Source organism: Symphalangus syndactylus, chromosome 12, assembly GCF_028878055.3.
Source record: "Symphalangus syndactylus isolate Jambi chromosome 12, NHGRI_mSymSyn1-v2.1_pri, whole genome shotgun sequence".
Classification (NCBI taxonomy): Eukaryota; Metazoa; Chordata; class Mammalia; order Primates; family Hylobatidae; genus Symphalangus; species Symphalangus syndactylus.
Genome location: NC_072441.2, coordinates 85101582 through 85112989, shown reverse-complemented (window position 1 = coordinate 85112989; position 11408 = coordinate 85101582). Strand labels below are relative to the sequence as shown.

Below are 11408 nucleotides of genomic sequence, written 5' to 3'. Positions count from 1 at the left end.
AGGTCAGGTGCAGTGGCTCATGCCTGTAATCCCAGCACTTTGGGAGGCCAAGGCAGGTGGATCACCTGAGGTCAGGAATTCAAACCAGCCTGGCCAACATGGTGAAACCCCATCTCTACTAAAAATACAAAAATTAGCCTGGCATGGTGGCGGGCATCTGAAATCCCAGCTACTTGGGAGGCTGAGGCAGGAGAATCACTTGAACCGGGGAGGCGAAGTTTGCAGTGAGCCGAGATCACATCACTGCACTCCAGCCTGGGCAACAGAGCAAGACTCCCTCTCAAAGATAAAAATAAAAATAAAAGAAAGAGAGGAGGAGATTCCAAGCAAGCTCTGCTGGCCACAACTCTGGGGAGCCCTCAGCCCAAACCAAACAGCAGGATTTATGAGGTAATCCAAGGTTGAAGGAGTCTGGGCATCCCAGCTCCTCAGCCTCCTGGCCTGCACTGACTCTCAGTCAATCTCCTGTCACTAACCCCTCTCTGGCCTCCATTCTACATATTGGTGGTGAATTCCAAAGCCCCATTGGCCTGGGGACAGGGATGGGGTCCTTGAGAGACTCCTCAAGGGGAGGGGATATTGGAGGGATGACTTGCTGGTTATTGACCTGGCTGTACCCTCTACCCAGAAAACCCTCTCCATCCTCTGTGCTGCCTGGCTCTGTCCCCAGCACCTTGGAGGCTGATTAAGTATTGTACTCATCTTTTTATGTTTACCTCTACCACCAGACTATGAGTGCCCATCACTGTTGACCTCACATCACCAAACTATAAGCATTTCCAGGGCTGGCACAGAGTCCCTGCAATTTCTTTGGTGCTGACACATAGTAGGTGCTCAATTAACACTTGAGCTAAATTGGATTTAGCAGCTTGATCAGAAACGCCTTCCCCAAAGATCCCCTCCGTCTCATTATCCCTGCATCTCCTCCCCAGCCCTACTTCTCCTTCACTGTAAATCCCCCAAATCCCACCTGTCCTTTACCTCCCAGCTCAAGGATGTGCTCCATCCAGAAAGTCTTCCCTACTACTCTCACCCTTGGTGAGCTCTCTACTTCATAAACTGTAGAATCTTTAAAAGATTGTTTTGAAGATTAAGTCAGATCATGGAAGTAAAATATTGGAACACGACTGGGCACATCATAAAGGCTGGATAAACGGGCTAGTCGTTAGGAAGGAAAAGAATGGCCTCTTCCTGTTGCTTCCACTTCTGAAAGCCGCCAGAGGGCGTCCACCACCCAACGTTCTCTGGCAGGGGGTGCTGGAGAAGGGGCCCTTCTCCAAGAACAGAACTTCCTAAAGCGGATGTTTGAACCTCGCAGTTATACGGAAGCCTTGTAGGAAGGATGGAGAGACAAACGTTAAGCCCATGACGGCCCTTCACCTGGTCGCTCCCTTTTCTGATGGAGACTCAGGCAATAGCGAGTGTGTGTGTATGTGTGTGTGTCCGTGTGTCCTAATATCAGACATTTGTTCTTGTTTTCCAGGCAGCGTCTCTCCAGCTTCTTCTGCAATGCTGTAGTACTCTCTCCAGTATTTCAGGAGGAGGAGCATTTGCTATTTCAAAAATAAAAAACAAAAACCTGGCCACATCCATTTTTTTTCAGCAGCCATGCGATTTCCATCATTGCTCCCATTTTATGGATGAGGAAACTGAGTCTTAGAGGAATTCAGTAAGTGATACCTCTCTCGGATGTGTTGAGTAACTGAGACTGCACTCCCTCCCAGGCTGGAACGTCCTGGCACTCCCACCCCCACAGGCTCAGTTCTGTGCATTATCTGCCTTTTTCGGGGATTGTGACCCTTCTTCACAGCCTCCTCCCTCAGAAAGCCACGACCATCAGATCCGATTCTCCATGGTACGGCTTCTTCTTTGGTTCCACTCTCCAGCACCCCGGGGAAGCAGGGACAGAAGCTGCTGCCACTCTCTGACCTCTAAGGGGTTAAGGCCTGGGTCCCGCCCCTCTTCCCGCCCGCCTGGCGGGAGTATGAATAGCCTCGCTCCCACTCCCGACTCTCAGTCGCTCAGGCTACTCCCACCCCGCCCCGCCCCGTCATTGTCCCCGTCGGTCTCTTTTCTCTTCCGTCCTAAAAGCTCTGCGATCCGCTCCCTTCTCCTGGTGCCCCGCGTCTGTCCATCCTCAGTGGGTCAGACGAGCAGGATGGAGGGCTGCATGGGGGAGGAGTCGTTTCAGATGTGGGAGCTCAATCGGCGCCTGGAGGCCTACCTGGCCCGGGTCAAGGCGCTGGAGGAGCAGAATGAGCTGCTCAGCGCGGAGCTTGGGGGGCTCCGGGCACAATCCGCGGACACCTCCTGGCGGGCGCGTGCCGACGACGAGCTGGCGGCCCTGCGGGCCCTCGTTGACCAGCGCTGGCGGGAGAAGCACGCGGCCGAGGTGGCGCGCGACAACCTGGCTGAAGAGCTGGAGGGCGTGGCAGGCCGATGCCAGCAGCTGCGGCTGGCCCGGGAGCGGACGACGGAGGAGGTAGCCCGCAACCGGCGCGCCGTCGAGGCGGAGAAATGCGCCCGGGCCTGGCTGAGTAGCCAGGCTGCAGAGCTGGAGCGCGAGCTAGAGGCTCTACGCGTGGCGCACGAGGAGGAGCGCGTCGGCCTGAACGCGCAGGCTGCCTGTGCCCCCCGCTGCCCCGCGCCGCCCCGCGGGCCTCCCGCGCCGGCCCCGGAGGTGGAGGAGCTGGCAAGGCGACTGGGCGAGGCGTGGCGCGGGGCAGTGCGCGGCTACCAGGAGCGCGTGGCACACATGGAGACGTCGCTGGGCCAGGCCCGCGAGCGGCTGGGCCGGGCGGTGCAGGGTGCCCGCGAGGGCCGCCTGGAGCTGCAGCAGCTCCAGGCTGAGCGCGGAGGCCTCCAGGAGCGCAGGGCAGCGTTGGAACAGAGGTTGGAGGGCCGCTGGCAGGAGCGGCTGAGGGCTACTGAAAAGTTCCAGGTGAGGAGGTTGAGGGCCTGGGTGAGAGAAAGTCCCAGAAAGCTCCAGAAAGTCCCTTATGAAGCTCAGAGACCTTCTGGGAAGGGAGTGGGGCTAGCTGGCTGCTGAATCAGGAGCCAGTTCTCAGAAACCTGATGCCACAAGTCCTAGACTTTTACAGCCCGTCTAGTGTAGGATGCGAATGGTGGGGCTTCTCGAAGCACATCCCGGGTGGGCAGTCAGGCCCAAGACCCGTTGCAGCAGCCCCGCCACTCTCTGGATGGCACCTTCTGGCACTGATGATGACCGGGGCTCCGGGCCCCTTCCCAGGCTCTGCTATTACTAGGAAGACACCCAGCACTGTCGCCTCGGCGCTGAGTCTGGTGGCCTGGCTACTCAGAATCTCCAAGTTCCTCACAGCCCTCCTCCCCCTGAGGGGAGGAGTGAGGGGCCGTGAATGAATGGCTACCAGCTCCCTCCCATGTCATGGCTTCTCGGCTCCCTGGAGCACATTCCAGAGGCCCATAACAGCTGCTCCTTCTCACAGGGCACAGATGTGACCAGCAGCTGAGAAAACAGCTTCTTGCCTAGGCCACACAGAGGTGCCATGGCCACCTCCCCATCCCTCCTCTCACAGGAGAGAGAATCCAGAACATGTGGGAAATGGGGGTGGGGCGGGGGTGAGAGCCTGCTGTGAGGAGCCGGAGACAGCTGTGGGAGATGGGACCAATGGGGGACGGGGGCTGTTTGCCTTCCAGTCCTGCAGGCTCCAAGCCTCTTGATTAATCGTTTTTCCTTCTGTTTTCACTTTTTTTTCCCCCTCTTCTCTCTCCATAACCCATCTCCTCTCCTCTGTCACTTCCCCTTCCTGTGGGAGCTGTGTTCTGAGCAACATGTGCTACCATTTAATCAGCATCCTCAGAGGAGGAGCAGGCCATGGGAGAGAGCTGAGAGGGCTGACAGGGGCCCTGGGCTCATCTTGGCTGATCCAGAGGGGGCTCTCTGGGCAGGGAATAGGGTAGGGGAGGCAGGGGTCTGTTACACAGATAAGTCAGCCAGGGAGCAGGAGGTGCTTCCCGGGCAGCGGCAGCGGGCAGGAAGCAAGTTGGTTCACAGAAGGGACCCCAGCCCCTCCACTGACTGCCTCTCGCCTGCCCTGCAGCTGGCTGTGGAGGCCCTGGAGCAGGAGAAACAGGGCCTACAGAGCCAGATCGCTCAGGTCCTGGAAGGTCGGCAGCAGCTGGCACACCTCAAGATGTCCCTCAGCCTGGAGGTGGCCACTTACAGGTACGAGACGAGCCCTGTCCACCCAGGCACACAGAGGTGCACACACATGCTGGGGCAGACTACATGGCTGAAGGGGACCAGAGGTGTAGGTGATGGCAACTCTGCTGCCACTGGGTTCTGTGATTCTAGGCTGGTCACTTCCACACCGAAACATGTCCTGCCTGAAACCATCTGCTCCCCCATAGGTTGGAGACCTGAGAAATGTCCTGTGCCCAGGAAATCCCCCCAAGAGAGATGATATTGCCGAGTGGGACAGCCTCTGGAGAGGGGCTGGGCCCATGTGGGGCAACTGCATCCAGACCCTTCCCCCAAGGGGCAAAGCTCCAACTCTATGCGTGCCCACACCCAGGGGGTCATGTCCTTTGGCAGCCACGGAAAGGAGGCATTGCAGGCATGGGGTGGCTGCACTGACTTGCCACCTGACCTGGGCCTCAGCCTTGTCGAGGGGCTGAGGGCTGGGCTGGGGGACTTCCAAGGCCTCCTCTAGCCTGGATGTCATGGGGCCTGACTCCTCTGATGCCCCTAGTGCCCTTGGTCCTGCCCAGCCTTTCATTGTCCACATTTTCTGTTATCCTAGAAATGGCTGAGACCAAGGAGGGGTGGCTTCTCACTTGCTATGTGGCCTTGGGCAAAGCCCGCAGTCTCTTCTGGGAAACTAGTCCTGTTGGCTGAGGGACCATTGATGGAGCCTGAGGAAGGGGCTCTGTGGCTGGTGAAGGGCCACATGAGATCCAGGAAAGGAGGGGAGGCAAGGCCCAGAGATGGAAGGTCAGTGAGGCTCTGGGGAGGACGTGGAGGAGAGGGGCTCCACCGCCAGGGAAGAGAAGCCCAGAAGGAAGGCCGCAGCACTGGGAAGGACAGACGTGAGGCTATAGCGAGTGCTAACCAGACTCAGAGATCATAGAGCAAAGCAGAGAGGAGCAGCTGCTCAGCCTAAGTTATTGAATTGATTGATCCCTGCTCCCCTAATTGGTTCAAGGGGCGCTGAGGCAGGGGCCTGGATACAAAGACCTCTGTGCCCCGAAGAGCTTGGGATCCAGAGTGCTTAGAGATCCTTAGATGAGGGCCCTGACCCCCAGTGAAGCCACTGAGGGGAAGGGTCTGGTGGGCCCCTGAGGAATTTAACTGCTGTTTTTTGAAGCATGAAAAGGATTTGGAGAGGGGGAGCTGAATTCATTTGCTTTTGTCTGTCGCTAGCTCTGGGGGCCACCGGGGAAGGAGGAGGGAGCCCATCCCATGGGAACGGCCTGAGAATTCCCACTTCCCCAGAATCCTCTCCTTCTCAGACCCTCCAGATGGTGGCTTGGACAATGGCAGCAATTAGCATGAGAATCAGTCCCCCACTCAGAGGATGAGGTCATTGGCCTGGGCTGGGAGGAGGAGGCTAGCCTAAGCCTTGTGTGGGTGTGTGTAGGGCAATGTCCGACTGTGTGGGAATCTGCTTCTATGTCTGAGCTCTGCTGTGTATCCCAAATACGGTGTGACTCTGTGTGACCAAGTGTGTGATGTCTGTGGGTATGTGACTGTGTGATTTCACCCTGAGTGTGGCTTTTGTGTGACAGTGTCAAATGAAGAGGAAGCCTGCAGTGCCAGGATGTTGCAAGCTCAGCCTGAGTTGTCCCCAGCTGGCTTGCTGCCTGCAGGCCTGGGGGCAGAGGGCTGACCCCACTTTCCCTCCGTCCTCTCCAGGACCCTCCTGGAGGCTGAGAACTCCCGGCTGCAAACACCTGGCAGTGGCTCCAAGACTTCCCTCAGCTTTCAGGGTAAGAGGAGGGGCCAAGTTCCCCCAGAAACTACCCTGCTTCACTCTTCATACCCGAGACCTATCTTTCCCGAGATGCACCAATCTAAATCTCAAGTCCGTGGCCTCCAGTGTCAATGAGCATGCTCTCAGCCCAGCCATGGGCGCCAGGGGCAGGCACATGGATACTTTTGCCAGTGGTGGCTGCTCTGTGGCTCCCCTCACTGCCAGTGATATACTGATGCTGTTTCTTCCCCCTCTGCCTTTCCAGACCCCAAGCTGGAGCTTCAATTCCCTGGGACCCCAGAGGGCCGGCGTCTTGGATCTTTGCTCCCAGTCCTGAGTCCAACTTCCCTCCCCTCACCCTTGCCTGCTACCCTTGAGACACCTGTGCCAGCCTTTCTTAAGAACCAAGAATTCCTCCAGGCCCGTACCCCTACCTTGGCCAGCACCCCCATCTCCCCCACGCCTCAGGCACCCTCTCCAGCTGCAGATGCAGAGATCAGAGCCCAGGATGCTCCTGTGTCTCTGCTCCAGACACAGGGTGGGAGGAAACAGGCTCCAGAGCCCCTGCGGGCTGAAGCCAGGGTGGCCATTCCTGCCAGCATCCTGCCTGGACCAGAGGAGCCTGGGGGCCAGCGGCAAGAGGCCAGTACAGGCCAGTCCCCAGAGGACCATGCCTCCTTGGCCCCACCCCTCAGCCCTGACCACTCCAGTTTAGAGGCTAAGGATGGAGAATCCGGTGGGTCTAGAGTGTTCAGCATATGCCAAGGGGAAGGTGAAGGGCAAATCTGGGGGTTGGTAGAGAAAGAAACAGCCATAGAGGGCAAAGTGGTAAGCAGCTTGCAGCAGGAAATATGGGAAGAAGAGGATCTAAACAGGAAGGAAATCCAGGACTCCCAGGTTCCTTTGGAAAAAGAAACCCTGAAGTCTCTGGGAGAGGAGACTCAAGAGTCACTGAAGACTCTGGAAAACCAGAGCCATGAGACACTAGAAAGGGAGAATCAAGAATGTCCGAGGTCTTTAGAAGAAGACTTAGAAACACTAAAAAGTCTAGAAAAGGAAAATAAAGAGCTATTAAAGGATGTGGAGGTAGTGAGACCTCTAGAAAAAGAGGCTGTAGGCCAACTTAAGCCTATAGGAAAAGAGGACACACAGACATTGCAATCCCTGCAAAAGGAGAATCAAGAACTAATGAACTCTCTTGAAGGTAATCTAGAGACATTTTTATTTCCAGGAAAGGAAAATCAAGAATTAGTAAGTTCTCTGCAAGAGAACTTAGAGTCATTGGCAGCTCTGGAAAAGGAGAATCAAGAGCCACTGAGATCTCCAGAAGTCAGGGATGAGGAGGCACTGAGACCTCTGACAAAGGAGAATCAGGAACCCCTGAGGTCTCTTGAAGATGAGAATCAAGAGGCCTTTAGATCTCTAGAAAAAGAGAACCAGGAGCCACTGAAGACTCTAGAAGAAGAGGACCAGAGTATTGTGAGACCTCTAGAAACAGAGAATCACAAACCACTGAGGTCTTTAGAAGAACAGGACCAAGAAACATTGAGAACTCTTGAAAAAGAGACTCAACAGCGACGGAGGTCTCTAGGGGAAGAGGATCAGATGACATTAAGACCCCCAGAAAAAGTGGATCCAGAACCACTGAAGTCTCTTGACCAGGAGATAGCTAGACCTTTTGAAAATAAGAATCAAGAGGTCTTAAAGTCACTCAAAGAAGGGAGTGTAGAGGCAATAAAATCTTTAGAAGCAGAGATCCTAGAATCACTGAAGTCTGCAGGACAAGAGAACCTGGAAACACTGAAATCTCCAGAAACTCAAGCACCACTGTGGTCTCCAGAAGAAATAAATCAGGGGACAATGAAACCTCTAGAAAAGGAAATTCAAGAACCACTGGAGTCTGTGGAAGTGAACCAAGAAACATTGAGACTCCTAGAAGAGGAGAATCAGGAATCATTGAGATCTCTGGGAGCATGGAACCTGGAGAATTTGAGATCAGAGGAGGTAGACAAGGAGAGTCAAAGGAATCTGGAAGAGGAAGAGAACCTGGGGAAGGGAGAGAACCCAGAGTCACTGAGGTCTCTGGAGGAGGAGGGACAGGAGGTGCCGCAGCCTGCAGATGTGCAGAGGTGGGAAGATACGGTGGGGAAGGACCAAGAACTGGCTCAGGAAAGCCCCCCTGGGATGGCTGGAGTGGAAAATGAGGATGAGGCAGAGCTGAATCTGAGGGAGCAGGATGGCTTCACTGGGAAGGAGGAGGTGGTAGAGCAGGGAGAGTGGAATGCCACAGAGGAGGTCTGGATCCCAGGCGAGGGGCACCCAGAGAGCCCTGAGCCCAAAGAGCAGAGAGGCCTAGTTGAGGGAGCCAGTGGGAAGGGAGGGGCTGAGGGCCTCCAGGACCCTGAAGGGCAATCACAACAGGTGGGGGCCCCAGGCCTTCAAGCACCCCAGGGGCTGCCAGAGGCGATAAAGCCCCTGGTGGAAGATGAGGATGTGGCCCCAGGGGGTGACCAAGCCTCCCCAGAGGTCATGTTGGGGTCAGAGCCTGCCACGGGTGAGTCTGCTGCGGGAGCTGAGCCAGGCCCGGGGCAGGAAATGGGAGGGCTGGAGGACCCAGGCTATCTGACCAGGGAAGAGGTGATGGAACCACCCCTGGAAGAGGAGAGTTTGGAGGCAAGGAGGGTTCAGGGCTTGGAAGGGCCTAGAAAGGACCTAGAGGAGGCAGGTGGTCTGGGGACAGAGTTCTCCGAGCTGCCTGGGAAGAGCAGAGACCCTTGGGAGCCACCCAAGGGTCGGGAGGAGTCAGAGGCTGAGGCCCCCAGGGGAGCAGAGGAGGCGTTCCCTGCTGAGACCCTGGGCCACGCTGGAAGTGATGCCCCTCCAGTTTGGCCCCTGAGGTCAGAGGAAGCTGAGGAGGATGTACCACCAGTGCTGGTCCCCCCCAGGCCAATGTACACCCCGATCCTGGAAGATGCCCCTGGGCCCCAGCCTCAGGCTGAAGGGAGTCAGGAGGCTAGCTGGGGGGTGCAGAGGAGGGCTGAAGCCCTGGAGAAAGTAGAGAGCGAGCAGGAGGAGTTGGGTTCTGGGGAGATCCCTGAGGGCCTCCAGGAGGAAGGGGAGGAGAGCAGAGAAGAGAGCGAGGAGGATGAGCTCGGGGAGACCCTTCCAGACTCCACTCCCCTGGGCCTCTACCTCAGGTCTCCCACCTCCCCCAGGTGGGACCCCACTGGAGAGCAGAGGCCACCGCCTCAAGGGGAGACTGGAAAGGAGGGCTGGGATCCTGCTGTCCTGGCTTCCGAGGGCCTTGAGGCCCCACCCTCAGAAGAGGAGGAGGGGAAGGAGGGAGAAGAGGAGTGTGGCCGTGACTCTGACCTGTCAGAGGAATTTGAGGACCTGGGGACTGAGGCACCTTTTCTTCCTGGGGTCCCTGGGGAGGTGGCAGAACCTCTGGGCCAGGTGCCCCAGCTGCTACTGGAGCCTGCAGCCTGGGATCGGGATAGGGAGTCCGATGGGTTTGCAGATGAGGAAGAAAGTGGGGAGGAGGGAGAGGAGGATGAGGAGGAGGCGAGGGAGCCAGGGGCTGGGCGGTGGGGGCCAGGGTCTTCTGTTGGCAGCCTCCAGGCCCTGAGTAGCTCCCAGAGAGGGGAATTCCTGGAGTCTGATTCTGTGAGTGTCAGTGTCCCCTGGGATGACAGCTTGAGGGGTGCAGTGGCTGGTGCTCCCATGACTGCCCTGGAAACGGAGTCCCAGGACAGTGCTGAGCCTTCTGGCTCAGAGGAAGAGTCTGACCCTGTTTCCTTGGAGAGGGACGACAAAGTCCCTGGCCCTCTGGAGGTCCCCAGTGGGATAGAGGATGCAGGCCCAGGGGCAGACATCATTGGTGTTAATGGCCAGGGTCCCAATTTGGAGGAGAAGTCACAGCATGTGAATGGGGGAGTGATGAACGGGCTGGAGCAGCCTGAGGAAGTGGGGCAAGGAACGCTGCTGGTCTCTGAGGGAGACCGAGGGAGCCCCTTTCAGGAGGAGGAGGGGAGTGCCCTGAAGACCTCTTGGGCAGGGGCTTCTGTTCACCTGGGCCAGGGTCAGTTCCTGAAGTTCACTCAGAGGGAAGGAGATAGAGAGTCCTGGTCCTCAGGGGAGGACTAGGAAAAGACCATCTGCCCGGCACTGGGGACTTAGGGGTGTGGGGAGGGGAAGGATGCCTTCAAGCCCGCTCCCAGCTCAGGAGCAGCACTCTTAACTTACGACCTCTTGACGTGTGGTTTCTGGCTGAGAGGCCTGGCCTGCTAAGGTGAAAAGGGGTGTGGCAAAGGAGCCTACTCCAAGAATGGAGGCTGTAGGAATATAACCTCCGGCCCTGCAAAGGGAATCTCTTGCCTGCTCCATCTCATAGGCTAAGTCAGCTGAATCCCGATAGTGCTAGGTCCCCTTCCCTCCGCATCCCGTCAGCTGGAAAAGGCCTGTGGCCCAGAGGCTTCTCCAAAGGGAGGGTGACATGCTGGCTTTTGTGCCCAAGCTCAGCAGCCCTGCGCCATCTCACTGCAGTAGCACCTCCCTCCTGGGCCGTCTGGCCTGTGGCTAATGGAGGTGACGGCACTCCCATGTCCTGACCCCCCCATCCCTGCCACGTTGTGGCCCTGCCTGGCTAGTCCCTGTCTGAATAAAGTAATGCCTCCGCCTTCAAAGTCTGGACTCTTTCTTCCCCCACTCAGAGGGGGCCCTCAGGGTTAGTACAGGAGCAGAGACGGGGTGGCAGGGGAGACTGGGGGGGAGAGGAGGAAGCTGGTGCTGGGGAGGGGCTGCCTGCTGAGGAGAGGAGGACCCGGAGGCCTCCTGGGGGGATGAAGGCAGACAGACCCAAGCTGCAGGAAGCAGTGCTGGGGCCGGGGAGGGCCAGGGGCTGTTGTTTGGCTGAGAGAGGCCAGTCCAGGTGACCTCAGCGCCTGCAGAAGCCAGGCCCATCATCATCTCTGCCCACAGCACTGATTACAGGGATTAGGCCTTGGAGCCACCCCCACCCTTGTATGTTCCCCCCATTAGCGCCTTGGTGCCGCCAGCATAATAAGCCCCCTTGTCTCTAAACCCAAACAAGTTGTCTGGCCTGATCTCCTCAGCCTGGCTGGGTGGGAGCAGGGTGAGGGAAGAGGCAGGCCTGTTCTTCCTCAGTCTGGCTGCGTGGCCTCAGGTCAGCGTTGATCCTCTCTGAGCCTCAGACTCTGCTACACAATGAGAGAGGCTGGGCCAGGTGACCTGGGAGCCTCCCAGGGCCCAGGAGAGCAGGAAGGAGGCTGAAGACAGCGTAGCTCTTCAGTAGGACTTCCCTCACACGCTGCAGCAGGAGGCAGGGAAGAAGGGAAAGTGGAGGGGGAGCTGAACTGTCAGGGTGGGAGCTAGGGGTGTGCTGATGACAGTGCTGTGCTGGCAGCAGCTTAGCCCGAGGGTCCTCCAGCCACA

At 57.5% G+C, this 11408-nt stretch overlaps 1 protein-coding gene across 1 annotated transcript; it reads left to right on the top strand.

Moving 5' to 3' along the window:
* Positions 1-1971: 1971 nt before the first annotated feature.
* Positions 1972-10639, top strand: NES (nestin). Its single transcript, XM_063624871.1, has 4 exons — positions 1972-2941; positions 4083-4207; positions 5897-5970; positions 6220-10639. The coding sequence occupies exons 1-4, from the start codon at positions 1985-1987 to the stop codon at positions 10098-10100; spliced, it is 5037 nt and encodes a 1678-aa protein (XP_063480941.1). The 5' UTR covers positions 1972-1984; the 3' UTR covers positions 10101-10639.
* The last annotated feature ends 769 nt before the right edge of the window (positions 10640-11408 follow it).

What these genes read in the sequence shown, in the direction of transcription:
- NES (XM_063624871.1), top strand. Translation starts at nt 1,985, where the DNA reads ATGAATAGCCTCGCTCCCACTCCCGACTCTCAGTCGCTCAGGCTACTC. An exon ending in GGGCTACTGAAAAGTTCCAG is followed by an intron (nt 2,942 to 4,082) that starts GTGAGGAGGTTG and finishes CCTGCCCTGCAG; the next exon opens with CTGGCTGTGGAGGCCCTGGA. An exon ending in GACTTCCCTCAGCTTTCAGG is followed by an intron (nt 5,971 to 6,219) that starts GTAAGAGGAGGG and finishes CTGCCTTTCCAG; the next exon opens with ACCCCAAGCTGGAGCTTCAA.